The following is a 20,104-nucleotide window of genomic DNA, read 5'->3' on the forward strand; positions in this document are numbered from 1 at the left end:
AGCAGGAAAAGCTTTCCATTTTAATATTCTGATCGCTTTTTAATGACAGCTCATACGAGTTTTTATTTCTTTGATACAACAGTATTTATTTCTTATGAATATGCCATGAACATGGTATATTAAGTTTGTCACGAAGTTTGTACTACCCAGAAGGAAGGGTCGGAGACCCTATAAAGTATATATATAAATGATCAGTATGTCGAGTCGATTTAGCCCGTGTCCGTCTGTCTCTCTGTCTGTCTGTCTGTCTGTATATATACGAACTAATATCTCAGTTTTTAAGATATCGTTTTGAAATTTTGCAAACGTCATTTTCTCTACAAGAAGCTGCTCATTTGTCGGAACTGCCGATATCGGACCACTATAACATATAGCTGCCATACAAACTGAACGATCGGAATCAAGGTCTTGTATGGAAAACTTTCACATCTCACAATGTATTTTCACAAAAGTTAGCATAGGCTATTTTCTAAAGCAACAATGTGATCTGCGAAGAAATTGTTCAGATCGGTTGACGGTAGCATATAGCTGCCATATAAACTGAATGATCGGAATCAAGTTCTTGTATGGAAAACTTTCACATTTGACGCGGTATCTTCACAAAATTTGGCATGGATTACTGCTTAAGGTAACAATGTAATCTCCGAAAAATTGTTCAGAGCGAATTACTATAGCAAATACATCTTCCATACAAACTAAATACAAAGTTACTAAACGAAATGCACCTGTGAAGGATATTTAGCTTCGGTGCAACCGAAGTTAACGTTTTTTCTTGTTTTTCAATAATATTAATTTTAATTTAGGGAAAGGCTGCAACGGAATTTTTGCAAACAATTAAGCTATTTTGTTTGTTTCTAAGCAAATTATAAATGTTTAACAGGACGTCATCAATTCGTATTCTCAGTGTAATTTCAAATGTATGTATCTAGATAGGTTTCATCATTTGGAGTTTTTCCTAAAAACACGGATTGGGTGGCCTTTGTGATTCCCAGAGGATGAAAGTTAGTAGGGATGGGCATCTAGACAGAAGTGCTAAGGCAACAAGACTAGAAAGATTGTATGCGCTTAATCAGTTCATCGTAGACGCATATCCCTGCGGCTATCTTTTAAAGACGACACTTATAAACAAAATCCACTAGTTTTTCGTGATCTGAACAGAAAAAATTTATGATGTAAAAATTGTCACAGATGCAAAAAAATACCAACAGATTTCTTCTATCACTTATAGTTTTTTGCTATGAGGATTTTTGTTAAAAAAAAAAAAACGGCGATAGATATGTTATTTTATTAACCAAAGAGTACCTTTCGTTTTTGGAGTATCCCTTAAAGATGTCCAGCAGTAATCGGCAAGCAAACTGGCACTCCACTTGCTTTGGTACCGTTTGTCCATAGCAGAAATGTCTTGGTGGAACCGTTCCACATGTTCGTCACTTACGGCCCCAAAATTTTCCAGAAAGAAAGTTTATTTTAAGGAACATGTTGCAACCCATTTTTTTATAGGCAGTAAATAGTTCAGTCATAAGATCTTTGTAATTGTCTGATTTCACATTTCCGCCTTTAAACTAAGTTTAGACGAATCAATGAATAGAGGCCAATCACGTGGATCATGTTTCTGTGCTAGTGCTTTAAACAAATGGTAAACTTCTGAACAGTATACTAGATTCCCTTCTTGAAGAAAATAATTTGTGAGCTCCTTCTGCCTTTCCTTATAAAAAAGTGATATTTACATCACTTTGGAGAAGGTTCCAACCCTTTAGTCTGGACGTTAAGAGTTCGAACTGCGACTTTGAAAGGCTTACGATTCGTACTAAGTCATTAAGTTCACCCTGTGAAATTAGATGCGGCACTGTTCAACATCCTGTTATATCCAATAAAGGATTGGTAGTCATTTCCTTTGCTGTTTCTAAAACATCACAGAGCTAGTCGATTCGAAAGTTTTCATAGAGACTCCAACATTCTGGTGCTTTTGGCATAAGAAGTTGTTCACTGTGTTTGACAGGTCTTAAAGCTGATGGTAAATTACAGTACTAGTAGACAGTACGGTAGACTTCGGTCCAATACCTTTAAAAGTCCAGCTTTGTCTTTGATGCAAATTTTATGTATTATAAAATCTAAAGCCGCAGGTTACGTAATATCTTTCGAGAATAGAAAAATTCTGTTTTCAAAATTGACTTCAGGGTATCAAACCGCATTAGAAACACTTAAGAATTTTCATGTCACAAATTATGTGTCTACCAGTGCAATCTGCAAAAGGCGCAACTATGATCAAGCACTCTCAGACTTTTAACAAGGCCAAATGTACGGGGAACTTGAAGAATCATAACTGCAACTTAACTGTCTTCAATAAAGCGTCTATAAAGCAGCAAAGTTTCAGAAATATTTGTGAAAAGCATTTTCCAAGCAGAAATCTTTGCTATAAGACGGTGTGTAGAGATAAACCACCAACTCAATGAAAGATACTCAGAGATAGCAGCACTTAAAGCAATCTGTTTGTGAGATTAAATCGCTACTGGTGCAGGAAGTAATGCATAAAGCGGCTGAATAATCGAGTGCAACTTATTTGGGTATGAACTGGCTGACGAGCTTGTAATCAATCTATCGAGGAACGAATTACGATTATGTGTTGAATTCAACACTGGCATACTAAGCTCAGGAAGCAACATGGCTCTAGGCTCCTGTGCAAACTGCCGCTTCTCCGACATGGAGCTGGAAATTCCCGAGCATCTGTTTATAGACTGCACAACAATCTGCAGACGTAGGATTAAAGACTTTGGATCCATGTTTCCGAAGAAGGCTTATATCGCCTCAATGGCATCCAGTAGTATTTTGGAATATATCCACCTGTTAGGGCTATGTGAGTGGTGTGAACTACCGTTAAACAAGAATATTCTTCTTCAGAACTTACTTATACGTATTACGTAGAGGTGTAAGTATGTATGTATGTATAAATAAATATATTTCCACACAAATGTTTAATCAAAGCCCAGATGCGCAGCTGCCGCCTTTCGTTATACGTACAAACACACATCTATATTCTGAGGTGAATACAGAGGCCACAAGTGTTTAGCGTGTTGACAAGTGGACGCTGATGCTGCACTTTGATTTCGAAATCTCTGTTAGAAGCCATCGTCAGCAACGAGCACAATTAAGTAATTAGCGTCAAACGCTATTGAAAATCATAGTGAAATGTTGTGCGCTGTGAAACGTTTAACGGTAATTACAAGTATATTAGCGTACTTACTTGTAAACACGGCCGCTTTTTCGGAAATGTGGCCAGGAAGTCTTACAACAACAATGCCTCTTCATTTATCGGAAATAGTCAAAAATTTGCTCAATAATATTGAGAGAGACGGCGATTGGAATGAGAACGTCGATTCGGCTTTGTTGTTTGTTGAATTTTTGGTAAAACGTAAGTGGTAACTTTTCTAAAAATAGATGAAAATTATATATATTAAAAAAATAATAAGCAAAATTAAATAAAATAAATTTAAAAAAAAATACAAAAACATCGAAAAATTATTGAAAATATTTAAAAATATTAATAATAATACTTTATTAATAAACTTCAAATATTCACAATGTTGTTAAATAACACAATAAAACGCAAAATTTCTTTCTGCTTTCGAACAGAAAAAGTGTTACAACAAAAGTCTTCAGTTTTGGACACGGCGATTGGCAGTTTATATTTGGAAATTCTTGAAAAAATTAGCTCAATACGTATGAAAGTGATTCAAAGCTTTGGTGCGCACAATTTACAAGCTGTCTTCCAACATAATCTAATAATAATGGGTTTCACGTTGCGACGGCATCAAATCGATAAAAACTTGGAATTCAAAACAATGGCGCAAAATTATTCAACACTGCTTGGAACAGGATTTCCGAATGATACATTCGCAGGTATGTTTGACAGACACTGTATTACGAAGCAGAACCAAGATTCAATGGTATTTTCTTAAAATGTTCGTATATATAGTAGTAGTATTATATATCGAACCAAATTGAGGTTTGGTCGGGCTAATCTTGTAGGCCAATAAGCCAACAACATTAACAAATTCTACAGCCTCACTATCGATACCTCCCCCCGTGTATCATAACGTGTTGTCCTCTGATGTTTACAACTAATATTTACATTTGTTTTATTTGTTTGTTGAAAGGTCTGTGCTTGATGCATTCACAAGGTCTGGAACTATGTGAACGATTGCGACGTACTTGTCTGCCCGTGATTAAAATCAGCACACCAACATATGGTTTTCGGCGTACACATCAGTGAGTTGACCAATAATAACTGCAAATGACTATTTATAATTATAATAATTTGTACAAACACATATACATACATACATATTGAGCTTTATTATTTTTATAAAAATATTTCATTGATACCATATAGAGCTTTACAGTTATTCTTTCTTATGCACCATAATTGTGCACATTTTTATGGCACGCGACTTTCCTTCGAAATTCTGGCCACCGAGCATTGCTCGCAGGTGTATCGTGAACATCAGTTAATCGCCATGCTTGACAGCAAAGAATGGCAGGAATTGTATATAGAACAGAGTAAGTCTGGTCTCCAAATATTTCTTTTCTTTTCACTGTAATAATGTTAAAAAAGTATTCTAAAAACGAAGTTAAAAAAAAAAAAAAAACTGTGGATTATTGTGCTCCAAATCCACAGTTTACGCTATAAAAAAATTAAATACTAGAAAATATTAATATTTAATACATTTAATTTTAACGTTGCCAGATTTTTTATTTTTTCGAAATTATTTCATTGACGCTTTTTTACATTGAAAGTTTACAAAGTATTCTTTAATTTTGGTGCTGCCAAATTTTTAATTTTCTGAAATTATTTCATAAAGTAGTTAATTTACTTCTCATCTAACATGTTTTTCTTTTTTAAACTCCTTTAAACTTAATTAAAGTACATATCCACCACACATGTTATTTTATAAAACTTTTTTTACATAGAAAAAAATTCGAAGCATAAGAAAAAAACTAATATTTAGTATTTATTAATTTTGGCGTTGCCTGATTTTTAGTATTTTGAAATTATATCATTGACGCTTTTTATACATTAAAAATGTACATAACATAAGAANATTTATTAATTTTGGCGTTGCCTGATTTTTAGTATTTTGAAATTATATCATTGACGCTTTTTATACATTAAAAATGTACATAACATAAGAAAATATAATATTTATATGTTTTTTAATTTTGGTGTTGCCAGATTTGTAATTTTCTGAAATTATTTAATTGACCCTTTTTAACATAACACTTTTACGAAGTGTAAGAAAAAAATATATTTAATGTTTTTTAATTTTGGTGCTGCCAGATTTTTAATTTTTTCAAATTATTTCTTTACGTTTTTTTATACCGATAATTGGCAAGATATAAAACTAAATTTGTATAAATTTCGGAGTCGCCAGTTTTTAATTTTTTTTTTATTATTTCAGTTGAGTTAAGGATTTTTCATCCAAAATATGTTCAGTAAAAATGTATATAAATATTTCTTTATTTATTATATAATACTAGTGCTGCCAGATCAATTAAATTCATTATACTTATAAAGTAAAAATATGTGTATTTTACATTGAAAGTTTACAAAGGATATTGTACACAAATTTTGCGTATAAATTTACAAATATTTAACAAAAAAAATTGTTATTGACTTTGTGAAAATATAATGTAGCTGATTTAGCTGTATTACTTATAAAATCATTTTATTTTTTACAGGTGCCATTTGCGGACTTTTTGGTTTTGCGGAGTTTCTTAACGTCGAAGAATTGACAAAAATTATAGACTGGGAAAGTGCTGCCACTTGCGGTTGCATTAAATCACATTTGATCAGGGAAATACAGAGAAACTGCCGTTGCACGGACCACAAGCACGTCGTTTTGTTAGTGCAGTTCGTCAATGCTATGCTTTTTTTGATTTAAGGCGAAGTTGAGATGTCTTTATTTATTTGAAATATTTTTAAGTAAAATTAAATAAATTTTATGTATGTAGGAAAAAATAAAGTTTTTAAACTAAAACAAGAGCTCGTAAAGTCGTATGTGATGCAGGGAAGGCGACCGAAATAATGGCCCAATATAAAACATCAATGTAAGGAGATATGGCCAGAGAGCTTACGAATAAAGTTTGAAAGAGTTCGTACGAAAAATAGCCGATATATACAGCTGTTGATAGCTGTGCCTATTTTGTAGTAAATGATCTTATTTTATTGAAACCTATGTTAAACTTAAACTCTAATAGTAAACATTTTGTTTAAAACTCGTTTTTGTTTTGAAGATTTTAACAAAAACATGTTTAATCAACGATTTGAGTACGACAACTAATTAGAAACCCAATTTTTTATCAACAAAAAATAATGATAATACAAAAACTTGCTTACTTTCAGTTAGTATTTTGTTGGCTATCTCTTTCACTTTAATATTGCTTCACACCGATTCCAGATATTATAAGACTCTGACAGCGCACCAATGGTGTAGCTTGCCATGCCGTTTTAATTTCATCACAAAGAACATCCATATTTGAGATACTTTTGGTATATATGGATCTTTTAACATCACCCAGAGATGTTCTATTGGGTTTAAGTCTGGGCTGGACGATTCCTATTCCAAAACGTTGATAGAATTTCCACAAAAAATTTTTGTGTCAACTTAGACGCATGCTTTGAATTGTTATCTTCCTTATAACAGGCAAATTTTCCTCAGCCCATGGCAACATGACATTTTTTAGGATGTCGACGCATTTCTCCTTGTTTAAAATTCCATTAATCTTATGAAGTGGACCAAAGCCATTCCAGACCATCATTGATCCTCCACCATACTCAACTACGCGTGGAGCATAGCGATGATCAAATTACTGAGTTGTTGGACGGCGAATATACCTTCGACCATCAGGTCCTAAGCTATTAATTTTTGTTACATCGTTCCAAACCACATTTCTATGTTTATTTGTTTGTATGCGGAATCAAATTTCTGGTACCGAAACATTCAGAATGTTGGAGAAGGCCTTCAGTGATAACCATTTGTTGCGATCAAATGTTTTTGATTGGTACAAATTATTCAAAGGGGTCGAGAACGCGTTGACGACGAACCATGTCCAGGACGGCCATCAGCATAAACTGACGATCAACACGTCAAATAAAGGAATTGATGCTTGAGAATCTATAAATAACAGGCAGAAGTCTTACTGATATTATTGGAATATCGAAAGGATCCGTGAATACCATTCTGAAAAATCAAGCAAGACTGGCTTCAAAATCACTCAACTTTTGAAAAACAGCACCGCGTAACACCGAAACATAGATCAATCGGCCGAATAACGTAACAAAGGTAAGCCGAAGGTACAGTTAACAGCTTTCTTCTTTTATTGACGTATGGTACACTCCGAACTCCATCCGACCGACCAAATTGTCAGCAAGGAATACTTTTTGAGTGGTATGTGTCGTTTACGAGAATATATTCGTCTTGATTTTTGCACCACGATAATGCACCGTGACATACTGCATTGATTCTTCGTGAGTTTTTCGCCAAATTTTCAACCAATATCGTGACCCAATCACCGTAATCGCATAATTTAGCTCCGTGTGACTTCTGGCTATTTAGCAAACTCAAATGACCGCTACGTTTAGAGACAATTGAAGGCATTAAAAGTGAATCGCTACGCGCATTGAAGGCTATTTCGGAAAGTGACCTTAACAACTGTTTTGAGAATTGGAAGAAACGTTGGCACATATGTCTTCAGACTAAAGGAGATTGCTTTGAAGGGGACGGCATAGATTTTGAAGAATAAATTAAGAATTTTAAAATTATGAGCAAAGTCTTGCTATTTTCTGTTTATACTCGTAGTAGTACGTAAAAGTTTCCGCGCCATTTTCGTGAGTTAAAAATTTGCATTGTGGTAATTTTAATTAATTCTAATGAATAAATGATTACTATTCGAACAGTCGACAACGAACGGTTAACCGGAAAGTCGAAAATGAGTGTTGTATTTTCGCGAATACCAAGACCTATGTTATGTACCTAATGGTCAGTCTTTAATTTTTGGTGAGTCATCTAAAATCAATCGGACGAAAATAAATTTGTTTTATTCTATTTTTATTATCAAAATTCTAGAGCGTTCGTGAGCCCTTTGATCATTATCGAATAACTCGAAAATATTAGTTTGATTTTCTTAAAATTTTCAGTGAATATTTCTAAGACATGATACTTTATGATATTTGATTTTTAAAAATTTCGACTACACCTAACCCCATAATATATACCTATATTCCTTACAGTAATTAAAATTATCTACCAATTTTCTATGAATGTACATATGTATATGGAAATGCTCATATGATTCTTACTATATAATACTTTCTTTTAATATTATTTTATATTTTTATTGAACTAAGTACATATCTGTATTTACAAATACTTAGGTACAAACTACTTACATATGTATATATGCAGTTGCTAAATAAGAGTACATTAAGTTTTAATTTTAACCATCTTTCATCGCACCGTATGTTTGCATATACATGTATATTTGTATGTATGTGTAATCTTATGCGGAGCTTTTAAACCAGCATGTGCGGTAAGACCTTTAAATTACAAATGTCCGTTTGTTGGTTTTGCTGGAAAGCATCTGCAATCAATTTATTTGTATTAAGAAAAATGATGAACCTTTGGTTGGATTTATGGGCTACACTGGAAAAAACTTTCTCTGATGAAATAAAAAGCATTAGTTAACTTTTAAGCTGTGAAAATAAAGTAATATTGAAATAATAGCTACCGAATACAGATATGCACTTAGTTCCATAGAAATATAAAATAATATTAATGGGAAAATATTATACACAGTGAAAAAAAATGTTAATTAAATTTCTCAGGTAAATGATATTAAAAAAAAATATATACACGGTTCTGTCTAAGTTTCAATTACATATCTCACGTATTGACCGATATTTTCAGTTATAAGGTGGCATACTTCAAGGGAACTATTCTTGCAAAGTTTCAATTCATTATATTAATTCTTTCTTGATTTGTACATTGGAAAGTAGAAGATTCAAATTAAATTTAAAATTGGGTTATATGGTTATATGGTAAGTAGGAGTGATTATAATACATTTTCACATATAAGATAAGAATGTTAATAGAATGCCATACTGAATTTCGGTGAAATCGGTTGAGAAGATCTCGAGATAAGTAAGTGGTTAGTGCCACGGCCATTATTCAATTTTTAAAAAATTTTATGGCTCTGGCATATAATATTTAGTTATTGATTTGTCGTGATTTTAGTATTTTTCAACAACACCGTTATATGGGTAGTGGGCGTGGTTATCATCAGATTTCGTCCACTGGTAGGTAGTGGGCGTATGGAATTTGTTTTGAGCGATTTTGGTTGTTTTAGCTAGAATAGTTTTGGGGCGGCACACGGTCTTTTTTCAAAATGTTTAGTTCAAAGGTGCCCCTGGTTACTCTAATCCTCTGTACTCGTATCATATTACAGGTTTAATTTAGAGCTTATTTATGAAATTTTATAAGTTTTAGATTAATGACGTTTTATGGGCGTGGCAGCGGTCTTATTACGCCCATCTATGAACTTTCCTCTTTTTGCCAAGGAACTCGTGTATTATTATGATCTTTAAATTTTTATTCAAGTTACAGTTTGCAGAGGCAGATAGACAGACATACGGACAGCAGACATACGCATTTCCACTCTTGTCGTCAACCTGATCATTTATATGGTATATATGTATGTACATGTATAACCTTATATCTGTTTAATAGATATCAGTCACAATGCTCAAACCTACCCAACCGGTTTTAGAAATTCCTTTCGTATATTAATTTAGTATCTTGCAAGAGCCTGGAATAGTTTTTAATAGGTAAGTAGCTGAGTTCAGTGCTATTGGCTTCAAGCCTGAAACTGAAATTTAATTTTTATAATTTTTTTTCCAGTGCATAGCACTTAGACCGGGCAAATAGTGACAAATTATCGTCCGAATGTGTGTAGTAAGATCTAAATAATCATGCTGTTGTGCTTTGTGCAAAGTGCTTTGAATGGCTTTGACTGGCGTTTGGAATCTTTCTAAACAGTTACAGCGAATCAAAACAATTGTAAAAGCCGTTCGAAAATGTTGTGCTTGGAAAGAAAAGCAATAATCTTCACTTTATTTGCTTTGGGAATGCTACTCTGTGTAAGTGAGACCGAAGCGGATAATTTGGATTTGGGTAATATTGTCAAGAACCTAGTAACGAACATGGAACGGAGCACAGTTTGGGATGAAAATTTGCATTTCTCACTCATTTTTGCCGAGTTTATAATTAAACGTATGTTATTTTCGAAATCCGGCAATGTGAGATTGCAAACAAAATCAACTGAATTTTCTTGTGTTTGCAGAAAAAGTGCGTTTTTATGAGCCGACACGCTTCGAAAACCAGCTTTATGAGGACATTTTAAAGCGCATCACAACTTTTCGGGCCAAATTTATAGTTAAGAACGGTATCGGTCGACTGGATAATCTGCTGCAAAAGAATGTCAGGTTGATTAAGCCTGCTGTGATTGAAGATCAAATTAATACCGAGTTGGAATATAGAACGCTGAAGGGGACTTATGATAAGTTGCAAAATACTGGATTTCCAAGCTCAACGTTATCAGGTGAGTTAATTTCAATTGAAAGCTCAGATGAGGCAGTAATTAATGCTTTCCTTAGACTATTGTCTGCTTCATATTAGCTCTTTGGATAAGTGCGATGCAATTGAGAAACATTGTCTTCAGGTCATAAGCTCCAATGCGCCCACATTTGGCTATCGTCGCATGCATCAGTAGGTTAATTAGTATATAAATATATTCCAAGTTATACATAACATGAATATTTTATAGAATACTAATTCTCTATGTGTTGATGCATCACACCTGTGCGCCGCAGTTCGGTCCGCAAATCGTCTATGAAATTTTGTCGACGCAACATTGTTCGGAAGTTTACCGTGAACATCGGCTCTTAGCTATGTCATATTCGCAAGCTCGTCGCGATTTGTACATCGAACAAAGTGAGCCATTTATAGTATTGTAGCATAAATATGTTTTTTTTTTTTATTTTTTGTTTACTTTTCAGGTGCTTTGTGCGGTCTTTTTGGCTTTAGGGAGTTTCTTAATAAGGCGGAAGTGCGAAAAATTTCATCATGGGATAAGTTCGGCATTTGCAACTGTGTGGGCGAAATAACGTTTTTCCCGGCTTCGAATGAAGACGACATCTGCAAGTGTGGTGACCATTCACACAGTGTTGCATTGTTATTTTATGTGAATGCTATGTTGTTTTTGCATTAAGTAAACAGATCCCTTAGGGAGAGCCAAAAATAATAATAAAAAAAACAATTAATGGCGAACTTATTGCTTAAAATTAAGCTATGTATGTACATGTAAATAACAGGTAAAAAACAACTTTCATTAGAAATATGATAAATTTTGAATCGTTTGGAATAATATTTTCCTACAGATCAGATTCTTGGAGACTGCAAAATTCCGTTAAAAAAATATTAATAGCAGATTTTTGGTTTAAAATGTTCATATATAACAAACAAGCCTAGATTCAAATAAAATATTCCATTTTTTTGCTCACCTTAATGTGTACTTACATATATAGAAATTACTGCTGTCAAACAACTCATATGTGTTTATTATTAATATTAAATATACGTGAAATATATATATGCCAGAAAAAATAGTTTCCGATAAATAGGCCAAGCTATAGGAAGCGTTTATTCTTATATGCAGAATGTTGTGCAAACTTTCGAAAAATTATAGTTCCATTGCGTCAAAATCTCGACCTGGCCGACCTGATAAGTTGAGCTTCGGCAAGAAACGTGAAATATTTCGATCAGTTAACGAAAATCTTAAGGCAAGAGTTTATCAAATAAGCTAGGATTGAAAAAGAATCGCACAATAAAGATGTTTATGAGGATACTGTACAGAAAATATTGAATAAGAATGACGGCTTTCAGACATTCCTTAAATTAATAGTGGCATATAAGGAGACTTTTCCTGCTCCTTTCCTGCTTTCGTTTGTCTGCTGATGTCAAAGAACTGACAATGGCATCTGCTTATTCACTGAAAATAATAGTCAGACTAGAATTAAGGAAAGTGCGCCCTTGTTTTAAAAAGCTCAAAATATACTTAAATATAGTAAAATTTACTCTAAGTATGTAAAGTTCCTTTAATTTGAGTAAGTCGTACCCTTCAATTTTAGGACGATCGTACTTAAAATAAAAAAAATCGATGTCTTATTTTAAGTTCATGGCATTTTCCTATATTTTAGTAAAATTGTACTGAAAACAAGTCATTTTTAGACTTTAAAAAAGATTTTATAATATTTTTTTATAAACCCCAATTTACAGCGTACAAAATTTGTGAAGTCTTTAAACTGGAAAATAATATAAATTTTTTATGCAATGAAATCAAAACTAATAAATTTGAGAGCCATTTTCAGTCCTATTTAACAGGAGGAGAACTGCAAAACTTTTATATATTTAATATAAAAGATATTATTTTCCCTATTATTAAGTATTATAATGTAAATAATAAAAAGTATTTAAAACCTAAGTTTAATTTTTAAGAACAATGAAATGAAATAAATGAAACAAAATAAGTTTTTGCATTTTTATTTAAGGCAAATCCATTACTATTAAATGTAAAGACAGGGAGGCTTAATTCTAGAGTCAAAGACCTTTTAATCTAAGGAAGTGGTTCTTATTTGATGGCCTTATATTAAGAACGTCTTTACTTTAAATTAAAGACAACAATGTTCTTCGTTTAAGAAAATTTCCTTTAATTTAAGGCAATATTTTCCTCTTTTTAAGGAAACCATATGTACTTAAAAGTAGAATCGTGTTTCCTTAACTTAAGGAAGACATATCTTTAGTGCTATTTCATCCCCATTTTTCCCTTAAAATAAGTAAATTTTCCATAGTTTTAGGACATATTTGTTTCAGTGTTTGCAGCATATATTCGGATGAAAGCATGCCTGACGATTGGAACTTACATATGTGCTCTGTAAAATCCACAAAAAGGGAGACCCTACAATCTGCGCTTATTACCGTGAGATAAGCCTCCTTAATATCGTATACAAAGTCCTATCGAGCGTATTGTGTGAAAGACTCAAACCGACCGTCAACAAACTAATGGGAACTTATAAGTTTGATTTTATATCTGGAAAATCTACATTTGATCAGATACTCTGCATGTGCCAAATTCTGGAAATGATCCGTGAAAAGAAGATTTACCTCTTTGTCGATTTTAAAGCCGCCTTCGACAGCACATAACGGTGCTGGCTCTATGTCGCTATGTCTGCATTTGCCATCCCCGCAAAAATAATACGCCTGTGTAAACTGACGTTGAGCAACACCAAAACCTCGCTCAGGAGCCACTGCGAGCTGTTCAATACCAAACAGTTTTCTGACAAGGATACTCCCTATCGTATAACATCTTTAATCTATTACTGGACGAAATACTACGAGCTGCGAAACTAAACGTACAACTGTTGGCATACGTTGATGATATTGATATCATTGACTTCAACAGCCGCGCCGTTAGCTCTGCTTTCTCCAGTCTGGATAAGGAAGCGTTGCATATGGGTCTAATTTTGAAAGGGGGACAAGACGAAATATCTCCTGTCTTCATCCAAACAATTGTCTCGCCCGTGACTTGGCTCCCCCGTCACTGATGAGATACATAATTTCGGAGTCGTAAACAATTTCGTCTATCTTGGAACCAACATTAATACCAACAACAACGTCAGCCTCGAAAACCAACGCAGAAAATTCTAGCCAATAGGTGCTACTTCGGATTGAGTAGGAAATTGAAAGTAAAGTCCTCTCTCGACGAACAAAGACCAAACTCTTCTTCTTCCTTCCAGTTCGGCAAAGATGGGACAAAGACAAATCTGATGAGTTTGCTCTGGAGTGTTCGAGAGAAATGATGTATGCCAACATAATAAGGATTTTGTATTGAAATACTTAAAAAATTTCATTTTCATTTCATTTTCAGTAAAATTTGAGCATGGATTTTATAGTGAATTAGAAGTCCTATTGTTTCAGTTATACAGAACCGGCTGTTGCGCTACTGAGGGCTACATTTCTTTCCGTTTAAATAATGATTTCACTATATTTAGATGAAATTGTTTACAATTTTTAAATTATGATTGTTAAAGGTGAGACAAAGGTTCAAGACTCCAATGCGTCGACTGTTCATTTGATAACATGATTTTCTTGATTTTATTCAGAATCGAACCGAGTTAATCAAGTTCAAATTTAGAACATTAGTGTTAGGAGTAAAGGCCATTAGTAGTACAATACACCATCTCTCATAAAATAATGTGTTCGTCAGTTTCATACCAGAAGTTTCACTAGTGCAAAACTGCTTTCATCAAAAACAAGTATTTCAGATCTCCGTGTAAAAGTAGCGGATTTAGTAGTAAAATATTGGACTATACTTGAACTATAGTATATTTTTGTTGTATGTTGAAGATTGCTTTATGAAGAAAACGATATAAAGGTTTCAATGGCTTACCTGACGCCTTCGAATTGGTCTGACAGGTCATTTTAGCAATACTGATTACATTCTCGCCCCTTACAATTTGATAATCGGAAATGTACACCGTTATTTTGGTATTAGTTCATAACAAATGAACCGGTAAATACAGATGTACTTGTATATACATGAGAAGAATTGCAAGAAAACGTAAATAGCGAGTATATGAAAATAAATGAACGAAGGGATGTGAAACAAAGATTCCTACATATTTAGTCACATTAAGGTGGAGCGATAACACGAGTATAATATTTTATGTTTAACTTTTTGTAATCTATTATTGTATATTTATTTTGTATAAAATTTTGGAGTTTAACTAGCCTAATACCTCAAGACCTAAGAATATTTTTTAATTAAATGTGAGAAATATTATTGCGTGCCATAATTAGTATTAGTAGAGATACTTTTTTGGAGTTTCCTCATGGAACGGCTTACGTCCGAATAACGTTTCCTAAAGAATGTGTTTCGCGCACTTCGCTCAACTTATGGTTAACATAATCAGTGGGCCGCATACTATTCGCAACACCATCACCCATCTTGAAACCCAGTATTAATTGTTGGATAATATTCGACCGATAAGATCACGTCCAGCATGCAGTGAAGAAAATATAGCAGCCGTAGCTGAGATTGTACTCGAATAGCGTGGAGAGACGATTCGGCACCGTTCGCAGCAACTCGTACTGATGAATGAAATGACTTTTCGCATTTTACGTCAAGACCTTAAATTAAATCTTAAATTAAATCTTGAATTTACAGTTTGTGTAACAACTGAAGCCACTCGACCTTCCCAAGCGACATCGCTTAGCTCTATGCGCTCTATGAAAACTTCCAATAAGGTTCGACGTTTTCAACCCAATTTTTGTTCAGCACTGAGGACCATTTCTGGCTCACTGGGTATGTAAACAAGCAAATTTTCCGCATTTGGGACGAGAAGCAATCTGAAGAGATTCAAGAGCTGCCATTTCATCCAGAAAAAACAACGGTTTTGATGTGGGTTGTGGGCCGGTGAATTATGGACTTATACTTCTTCAAAAATGATGTCGGTGAGAACATAACTGTCAATGGCAGTCGTTATCACAGCCTGATAACCGGCTATTTGATGCCTGAATTGAGGATATATAAAGTCTAGCGTCATTATGCGTATCTTTCGCCAGTTATCAATCGAATACCAATGAACCATGTGAGACGTATCCGCGGCCAACATTTGATAGAGATAACTTTCAAAAAAGAAATGCGAAAGAATGTTCTTTCGAATGATAATAAACATTCCCCATTAAATTTGAAATTTATATTTTTTTTTTTTATTAAAAAAGTAGAGAACCTCGAAATGGATCACCTTTATATACTTAGCGGACTAGTCCCTCAGTTTTTAAGATATCAATCGGAAATTTTGTACACGTCCTTTATTTTCAATGACGCTGCTACTTTTTCGGAACAGACCGATAGACTTGTATAACCTCTATAGCATATAGCTGCCTTACAAACTAAACGATCAAATTCATAACCTTGCAAGCAAACTTTTTTATTTGATGATATTTCAGCCGAATTTGGCGTGGTTTAGTTTTCAAGGTAACGGTACAATCTCAGAAGTAATTGTTCAGATCGAAGTGCTATTGCATATATCTACCTTGCAAACTGAATGATCATAATCAAGTTCAAGATTTTTATACCATCCTATGCTATAAAGAATGTATCTTTGAAGGTATTATAGCTTCGGTGTAGCCGATTTTAACATTTTTCTTGATCCTCGAATCCTTGGGCCTCAAGAATGAACTCTGCATTGAAATATTGAAGTTTAATCTTCGTGTTGAAAAATAATATTATGCTGGAATAAACAACTATACATTTCAGTAGCTGGCTAATAAAGCGGTTATGTTTGAGACTTATTCAACCGCGCTCTCAACTGAACTCTCTGTTTTGCCAAATTTTTTGTTTTGCTCACATCAACGCATGAGCAGTGGCATGGTACGTACGCTCTCACGCTCAGGTGGTAGTGACAGCAATTGTTAAAATCTCTTTACGTTGGAAATATCCAATTGTTTGGTTGATTCAATTTACTATAGAGTTGCTGCAGAGTCAAAGAGTGTTAACCGTTACTTGCAACAACTTTTAGATAGTGCAGGGTTGCTTTATATCATTTTATTACTTTAAGAGATTCAGAAGGGAAGAATTCTGTACCAAATGTCGCATTAAAATAATCATTAGTGTTTGGTACTTGTATAAGTTTGTCTTTCTGAAGTACATAAAGTGCGTTCGGCGATTTTTACATTCAGTGAAATTATTCAATAAAGAAGTTACATTAAATTTTGTGTACGGAATCAAATTTCTAGTGCTGAAACGTTCAGAATGTTAGAAGAGCACTTCGGTGATATTTGTTTTGTCGCGAGCAATTATTTTGATTGGTACAAATTATTCAAAGAGTCCAGGACTGCCATCAACATCAATTGATGATCAACACCCTAATAAAATGAAGGAATTGGTGTGTGAGAATGGACGAAAAGCAGAGTTCTTACTGGCATCATTAGAATATCGAAAGGATCAGTTAAAACAATTTTGAAAGATAATTTTTGATAATTTAAAATCACTATATATTATTTTCAAACAACAGCGTCGCGTAAACGTCTGTGAAACAATGCTTTCCAACTACCAGGATACCACGTATTATTTCTGGCGAAAAGTCTTGAATCTATGTTTACGACCCAAAAACAGACAATCGATCGGCCGAATATAGTCGCAAAGGTGAGAAGAAGCTAAAAACAACGTCAAAGCAGGTAAAAAATCAATGTTTTTTTTTTTTAGCGGGAGTTACCGAATCCACTATGAGTAAAGCCATGGTTAGATAATAAAGGGTAAACCTCGTTATTTTGGCCAACTCGAAACAACCATGATTCGATCCCAGTGTTTATGCAATAGAAATAACACTTATTAATTATTGAATCAAAGTGGCAACACTAGCTTAAAATTTATATGTGATTGTACTAAATAACCGGTGAAATACAAGTTAAATTGGCAACACTGCTTTACGACTGACACCCGTATTTTGTAAACAGGACTTTCTCTCACCAAATCCAAGCAAAGAGAGGGAGCGACGAATATGATGTAATGCAAAAATGATGGTAACGGTAACTCAGAATTCAACTACCGTCAGCTACCACAGCGCTGGCTCGTTCAAACGGTTTGGATTCGCTAGTCTCCCGTCAATTAGAGTAAACGTAACGGTAACAAGCACGCAGCTACGCGCAAAGCAAATAATTCTTATACAGGATACCACCAAATAACGAATATACATATGTGCATACACATATATTTTCATTTTGCAAAAACGGTCTTGCTAAAATATTACTAAATGTACGAGTGCGTCGCGAAGTGATGAGGTAAAGGCAAGCGAAATTCGTATTTTCCAAAATAATTACAAATAAGTAAGGTAAATTAGAAATTATGAAATGAAGTGATGAAAATGCTCGGTGCAAGGATATGTGTACACATACAAACATACTTGCATGTACATAAAATTGGGGAACTTCAAAGTGCTCCTACTCTATACACACGCACACACATATACATACTTATGTATGTAGAAATATACGCAAGCACATAAGAAGAAAAATTTTTCGCAGGATTCGGTATGCGATGTGAAGCAAAGAAAGGTGCTTTGAATTAAAAAAAAAGAAAAAAAAATCGGTTTGTGAATTAAAAACAAAAATTTATTTGAAAACGTTTTGTGTAGTGTGAGTGTGTGTGTTTTTATTAAGGATTAAATATTATGCAGCGTAATGTTGTGTTTGAAACTGTGTGTGGCATAGATAATAGATATATAAGTACATATGTACATCTGTATACATGTACAACAAAAATTAAAAAAAAAAAAAATAAATAATTAAAGAAAAAAGTTGTGACCTGAACAACGCTAATGCGCTGAAGGACATTAGTATTCGTGCATAGTGCTACACGCAAATCTTCAGCCATCAGTTAGACCCGCTTGCATAGCCACAGCAAAGAGTCGATGCGTCACCTGGCGTACGTTGCACCAGCCCCCGCAGAAGTCAATCCACCTTGTTTGCTGCCAAAAGGTGTTTTCATCTACACATACATAACTACACGTGTGTGTATGTGTGTGCGTGCGTCTGTGTGCAATTATTGTTTGCTTTGGGAAAAAGTATTGCTGGGCTGGCGCTGTTGGCGCTCGGTGAAGGTGGTGGCATGTTTGTTTTTGTGTGACCAGGTACTTATTTGGCTTTTGTTCGGTGAAATCAGCAGCAGCGAGAACGTGCGTATAAAAGCGGAATAAAATTTGAACATGCACAGTTTTTTTTTTTCATTTTGGCATGGACACCGCCTCAAATGTGAACGCGCTTACGGGATTTTACTGTGTAGTGGTAAAGAATATAAATTAGTGAATTTAATTATGTTTAAAATATTAACATACATACATACGAGTATACTTATGTATTTCACTGACTTTTCGAAAGAAAGGTATTTTTTTTTAGTTTCTCATAACAGTATATTCTATCATGCGCCGTACATGTAGTAGAGTCAGTTTTAACCAATTTCTTTGAAATGAACTCGGCCTTAGCGCTTAAAACAATATTTACCGTTAGGGGTTTTGCGATATTCAAAGTCGAATCTAATTAATATCTAGTCTATTCCCTCTTAAAAATGGGAACATGAGCTTTTTGGAAGACAGTTTCAACTTCAAGGGCTCTCTTACTTCACGGATTCATGGAGAAGTCCTCACCTCTGACACTATCCTAATTTTTATCGTTTTATACTGAATTGATTACTGATTTGAGTTCATTAAACAAAGATTTTTCATATAGTTCAATAGAAATAAGCGCACCATCTGGCGGTTAACCGTTTATTGTACAAATATTTACGAAATGTCACTTTCACATATTCTTTATTATTCTTTATAATCTGTAACATCAACTCATCAAAATGTTACGAGCTTTTCTGTTTGCATCCTCAGTTCGCTATCACATGGAATTGTACTTTTTATAAGGGTCAAAATGTGCTCCATTGATCCTTTCTTGAAAATTAAATATTTATTGAGATTAAGTGATTTTTTTTTTCGAAGGTAATTTATGTTTAATCAGTGAGTGTGTTTTTAGTCTATGTTAGGCAAAGTAAGGTTAGGTTAGTAGCTCTAGCAATGTTCAGCAAATCAAAATTTTTCACACTTATTTTTATTTTTATAGCGCTTACTCTTTCCACTGCAATTTTTAAATAAAAATTTAAAGTTTTCATTAAAGAAAAATAATGCAAATACTGTTTCTCGCACGATTTAAGGATATTTGTTGGACTTTTTCTATTTATAAATTATATGCTTGTTGGATATACATATATGTATATAATATACATAATTTGTTGATATCTACTGGTTAATATTTCGGCTGTTTTTATATTCTATCAAATTTGATTGTAATTTCGTAATTTTAATTCAAGATATTAAGTAATAAAATTTTCGAACAAAAATTTGCAATAGAAATTTAAAAAATTTAAATTTTACAGTCAGGTGATTTAATTG

General features: G+C 33.7%; 3 protein-coding genes across 3 annotated transcripts in view; all 3 read left to right on the forward strand.

Moving 5' to 3' along the window:
- Positions 1 to 3,136: 3,136 nt before the first annotated feature.
- On the forward strand, positions 3,137 to 5,939 carry LOC108971199. The gene is made up of 5 exons (XM_018937087.1): positions 3,137 to 3,409; positions 3,631 to 3,897; positions 4,155 to 4,266; positions 4,391 to 4,557; positions 5,737 to 5,939. Exons 1-5 carry the CDS (start codon positions 3,187 to 3,189, stop codon positions 5,937 to 5,939), a joined length of 972 nt encoding a protein of 323 aa, XP_018792632.1. The 5' UTR covers positions 3,137 to 3,186.
- A 4,230-nt stretch (positions 5,940 to 10,169) lies between these two features.
- LOC108971200 lies at positions 10,170 to 11,322 on the forward strand. Its single transcript, XM_018937088.1, has 5 exons — positions 10,170 to 10,325; positions 10,396 to 10,653; positions 10,709 to 10,820; positions 10,879 to 11,045; positions 11,111 to 11,322. Exons 1-5 carry the CDS (start codon positions 10,181 to 10,183, stop codon positions 11,320 to 11,322), a joined length of 894 nt encoding a protein of 297 aa, XP_018792633.1. The 5' UTR covers positions 10,170 to 10,180.
- A 6,460-nt stretch (positions 11,323 to 17,782) lies between these two features.
- Positions 17,783 to 20,104, forward strand: part of LOC108971168 — a 20,676-nt gene continuing 18,354 nt past the window's right edge. The window contains exon 1 of the mRNA XM_018937046.1: positions 17,783 to 17,954. The gene's annotated coding sequence lies outside the window, so the exon portion shown is untranslated. The remainder of the gene's footprint in view (positions 17,955 to 20,104) is intronic.

The sequence above is a fragment of the Bactrocera latifrons genome, unplaced genomic scaffold, assembly GCF_001853355.1.
Source record: "Bactrocera latifrons isolate USDA-ARS-PBARC rearing strain unplaced genomic scaffold, ASM185335v1 scaffold_33, whole genome shotgun sequence".
Taxonomy (NCBI): Eukaryota; Metazoa; Arthropoda; class Insecta; order Diptera; family Tephritidae; genus Bactrocera; species Bactrocera latifrons.